This window comes from Pyrgilauda ruficollis, unplaced genomic scaffold, assembly GCF_017590135.1.
Source record: "Pyrgilauda ruficollis isolate IOZ18807 unplaced genomic scaffold, ASM1759013v1 scaffold1547, whole genome shotgun sequence".
In the NCBI taxonomy this organism is placed as follows: domain Eukaryota; kingdom Metazoa; phylum Chordata; class Aves; order Passeriformes; family Passeridae; genus Pyrgilauda; species Pyrgilauda ruficollis.
In genome coordinates this window covers 1-5,085 of record NW_024514177.1, presented here as the reverse complement: position 1 = coordinate 5,085, position 5,085 = coordinate 1, and the positions used below count along the sequence as shown (strand labels likewise).

The 5,085-nt window shown below is 54.2% G+C and overlaps 1 protein-coding gene across 1 annotated transcript; it reads right to left on the bottom strand.

The window, feature by feature from the left end:
• Window positions 1–773: 773 nt before the first annotated feature.
• Window positions 774–4,503, bottom strand: LOC121350450 (transcription elongation factor spt5-like). Its single transcript, XM_041461804.1, has 2 exons — window positions 4,340–4,503; window positions 774–1,796 (listed from the first exon to the last, which is right to left on the bottom strand). Exon 2 carries the CDS (start codon window positions 1,774–1,776, stop codon window positions 826–828), a length of 951 nt encoding a protein of 316 aa, XP_041317738.1. The 5' UTR covers window positions 1,777–1,796; window positions 4,340–4,503; the 3' UTR covers window positions 774–825.
• Between the last annotated feature and the right edge of the window lie 582 nt (window positions 4,504–5,085).

Sequence of the window (5,085 nt, the reverse complement as noted above, 5' to 3'; positions counted from 1 at the left end):
TGACCCTGAGTGACCCCGAGTGACCCTTGAGTGACCCCTGAGTGACCCCCAATGACCACTGGTCACTCAGGATGAGTCACTGACCCCTGAGTGACCCCCGAGTGACCCCGCTGACCGCTGCCCCCCCCCGGTCACTCAGGGCCTCGCTGACCGATGACGTCCGGCACGCCTTCGAGGCCGTGGGCGTGGTCCGAGTGTCCGGCCGGACGCTGGCCATGGAGGCCGCGCTGGAGCTGGCCGCAGCGGCCGGAGCCCAGGACGTGGTGGCCGAAGACGAGGCCGAGCTCAAGGTGGGTCCGGCCGCTGGCTGACCGCTGCCGCCGGTCACTCAGCGGGCAGTGGTCACTCCCTGAGCGACCCCTGGTGGTCATCGGTCACTTCGGGGAGTGACCGGTGACCGATGACCACCCCGAGTGTCCCCTTGACCACCCCCCTGACCCCTCAGTGACCCCTTGAGCCCTCACTGACCCCTTGACCACCCTGAATGACCCCTGTCCACTCCCCTGACCTCTCAGTGACCCCTTGACCACCCTGAATGACCACTGACCCGTCGGTGTTCCCTTGTCCACCCTGAGTGACCCCTTGACCGGTCAGTGGGAGTGGTCAGTGGTCACCGGGGTGGTCAGTGGGAGTGGTCAGTGGTCACCGGGGCGGTCACCGGGGCGGTCAGTGGGAGTGGTCAGTGGTCACCGGGGCGGTCAGTGGGAGTGGTCAGTGGTCACCGGGGAGGTCAGCGGTCACCACGGCGCGCCCAAACAACACCCGACTCATCCTGAAGTGACCAGAACCCCTCCGGCCGCTCCGGCCGGGCTCGTTTATTGGCGGTCACTCGTCCGAGCCGGCCGGGCTGCCCAGGAAGAGGCCGGAGTAGCCAAAGGCCGGAGCGGAGCCTTCGTCCTCCTCCTCCTCCTCCTCGTCCTCCTCCTCGTCCTCGTCCTCCTCGTGGTCATCGCGGTCATCGTGGTCATCCTCGTCCTCCTCCTCCTCCGGCCGGACGGCGGCCGAGCGGTCAGCGGCGCCGTCGGGCCCGTGGTCATCTCCGGGCTCGTCCGGCGGTGGCCGGAGCCCGCCGGACATCGGCCGAGAGCCGCTTGACCACTGGTCATCTCTTGAGCCAGCTGACCAGTGGTCATCGCTTGGGCCGGGTGGCTTTGCTGGAGCTGACCACTGGTCACTCTTTGATCCCGCTGACCACTGGTCATCCTTTGAGCCTGATGACCACTGGTCATTCTTCGACCCCGCTGGCCACTGGTCATTCTTGGAGCCTGATGACCACTGGTCATTCTTGGAGCCTGATGACCACTGGTCATCCTTTGAGCCTGCTGACCACTGGTCACTCTTCATCCCAGCGCTTCCTCCAGCTGACCACTGCTCCTCCTTCACCCCCGCTGACCACTGGTCACTCTTGGAGCCCGCTGACCACTGGTCATCTCTCGAGCCAACCCCTTTGCCTCCGACTGACCACTGCTCCTCCTTCACCCCCGCTGACCACTGGTCATCCTTCCTCCCTCCCCTCCCCCTCCCCGCGGCCGGCCGCGCTCTCCGCGTCCTCCTGGCCGCCTCTCCGGCCGCCTCGGAGTGACCGGCGCAGTGTCCGAGCAGCCGTCCGAGCAGGAATCGCCGCTGCCCTCGGGCCAGCGTCCACTTGGCCTCCAGCCGCGCCAGCTCGTCGCAGAGCGCGGCGTTCTCCAGCACCAGCGCCCGCGCCGCGCGCCGCAGCCGCCGGAAACGCTGCCGGACGCGCTCGGCCGGACGCGGCCGGAGGGGCTTGGGCATCGTCCGGCCGGGAGTGGACGCTGGGGGGAGAAACGGCGAGAATTGGTCAAAACGCGACGAAAAACGGTGGAAATGAGACGAAAATCGACGTAAATTGGCAAAATTTTGGCGCAAGTTGGGTGTTGGGTTGACCCAAGTCAACGTTGGGTTGACCCAAGTCATCGTTGCGTTGACCCAAGTTGAGCAAAGTTGATCAAAATTGGTTGAAATTGACCCAAATTGGCTCAATTTTGGGACAAATTGGTGTTGGGTTGACGCAACTCAACGTTGGGTTGACCCAAGTCATCGTTGCGTTGACCCAAGTTGAGCAAAGTTGATCAAAATTGGTTGAAATTGACCCAAATTGGCTCAATTTTGGCACACATTGGTGTTGGGTTGACCCAGGGTGAGCAAAGTTGACCAAAATTGGTTGAAATTGACCCAAATTGGCTCAATTTTGGCACAAATTGGTGTTGGGTTGACCCAACTCAACGTTGGGTTGACCCAAGTCATCGTTGCGTTGACCCAAGTTGAGCAAAGTTGACCAAAATTGGTTGAAATTGACCCAAATTGGCTCAATTTTGGCACAAATTGGTGTTGGGTTGACCCAACTCAACGTTGGGTTGACCCAAGTTGAGCAAAGTTGACCAAAATTGGCACAAATTGAATGAAATTGACCAAAATTGGCCAAAAATGACCAAAAATGAGAGGAACCGACCCAAGTTGACATAAATTGCCCCAAAATTGATCTTGGATTGACCCAAGTCAACGTTGGGTTGACCCAGGTTGAGCAAAGTTGACCAAAATTGGCATAAATTGAATGAAATTGACCAAAATTGGCCAAAAATGACCAAAGTTGAGAGGAATCGACCCAAGTTGACGTAAATTGCCCCAAAATTGGTCTTGGGTTGACCCAAGTTGAGCAAAGTTGACCAAAATTGGTTGAAATCGACCAAAATCAGCACAAATTGACCCAAATTGGCAGAAATTTGGCGCAAATTGATGTTGGGTTGACCCAAGTTGACCAAAATCGGTCAAAATTTGCACAAATTGAGCGAAATTGTCCAAAATCTGCACAAATTGACCCAAAATTGGTCTTGGATTGACCCAAGTCAACGTTGGGTTGAGCCAAGTTTGGCCAAGTTGATGAAAATTGTTCAAAATTGGTCAAAAATGACCAAAGTCGGCAGAAATTGACCGAAAATGACGAAAATTGACCAAAATCGGCAAAAATTGGACTCAAAATGACCCAAATTGGTCTTGGATTGACCTAAATTGACTGAAATTGATTGACATTGACCAAATTTGACTCAAATTGACCAAAATCGGCAAAAATTGGACTCAAAATGACCCAAATTGGTCTTGGATTGACCTAAATTGACTGAAATTGATTGACATTGACCAAATTTGACTCAAATTGACCAAAATCGACCCAAATGGTTCTTGGATCGACCCAAATTGGCCAAAATTGACCCAAATCGGTGCTGGGTGGACCCAAATTGACCAAAATCGCCCCAAATTGCCCCAAAGGGAGCGCGGCAAGTTGAGCTGAGTTGATCAAAAATGAAAATTGACCGAAATTGGCACAAATTGACCCAAAATTGACCAAAATCGGTCTTGGATTGAACCAGGTCAAGGTTGAGTTGACCCAAGTTGAGCAAAGTTGACCAAAATTGGCCGAAATTGACCAAAATTGACCCAAATTGACCCAAATTGACCAAAATTGGCCAAAATTGAGCGAAATTGACCAAAATTGACCCAAATTGACCAAAATTGGTTGAAATTGACCAAAATGGGCCAAAATTGACCCAAATTGACCAAAATTGGCCAAAATTGACCAAAATTGAGCTAAATTGCCCCAAATTGACCAAAGTTGGTGTTGAGTTGACCCAAGTCAACGTTGGGTTGAGCCAAGTTGGCCGAAATTGACCCAAATTGACCAAAATTGAGCGAAATTGACCCAAATTGACCAAAATTGAGCGAAATTGCCCCAAATTGACCAAAATTGGTGTTGGGTTGACCCAAGTTGACGAAAATTGACCAAAATTGAGCAAAATTGACCCAAATTGGACTAAATTGACCAAAATTGATCTTGGATTGACCCAAATTGACTGAAATTGGCCCAAATTGACCGAAATCAACCAAAATTGACCCAAATTTGGCCCAAATTGAGCTGAAATTGCCCAAAATTGAACGAACTTGACCCAAACTGGCACAAATTGAGAAAAATTCACCCAAATTGACCAAAATTGACTCAAATCGATCAAATTTGACCAAAATGACCCAAATGGAGCCAAATCTGCCCAAATTCGCCTCAAAATCGCCCAAATTGACCCAAACCGAGGTCGGAGGAGCCTTTGGGGTAAAAATCGGGAAAATCGAAAAAATCGGGGGCGGATTTTGGGGTGAAAACGGCGATTTTTGGGCAAATCGATCGAGCCGTGGATCCGCATCCATTAACGGCCCAACGGAAGCTCCCCCTCCCCCCCCCGCTCCTTCCCCGCGGGGTTTTGGGGCGAAATTCGCCGATTTTGGGGCGAAATTCGCCGATTTTGGGGCAAAATTCGCCGATTTTGGGACTCACCGCGGCCGGAACGGAGCGGGCGCGACCGGAAGTGAGCGCGGGGGGAAGGGAAAGGAGGGAACACCACCCGGAAGTGGGCGGCGAAACCGGAACGGGCCGGGGGAATCCCCGATAAACGGGAATTTAGACCAAAAACCGCGTCAAGGTCCGGTTTTAGGCCCCGATTGCGTCACGGTTTTACCTTTTTGGGGCTAAACCGCCGCGTTTTGGGTCCTACGCTTTGCGGTTAACGGGTTTTTCCGGCTCTGAGCCGCTCTGGCCCGCTCGGAGGACCGCGACTTCCGTTAACCTCAGCGAACCGCCATCACCTCTATGGTCACTTCCGGTCCGCGCCGTCATCACCTCCTCCCCTTTGTGGTTATTTCCGGCTGGAGCCGCTCTGGCCCGCTCGGAGGACCAAAATCCCCCATTAATCCCAACGCCCCCCCCACAACTCTATGATCCTCCCATTTAACCCCATCGGAGCCGCTCCGGCCCGCTCGGAGGACTCACGTTCCCCTCTTTTATTTCCCGCAAAATCCCGATTTTTTTCCCCCCCCCCCCAAAAAAAATTCCCATTTTTCTCCCCAAAATTCCCGAATTTTCCCCCAAAAATTCCCGATTTTTTTCGCTCCTCCTTTCCGCTTCCGCCCCGCCCCCTTCCCCACCCTCAGGGGGGCGTGGCCTCCCCAAAATCCCGGGAAATTGCCCCAAAAATCCGTGTGGGGGAGGGGCAGGAGCGGGGCCATGGAGCAGGTGAGGGGGGG

Coding starts and splice junctions, on each gene's coding strand:
- LOC121350450 (XM_041461804.1), bottom strand. CDS start 1,776: ATGCCCAAGCCCCTCCGGCCGCGTCCGGCCGAGCGCGTCCGGCAGCGT.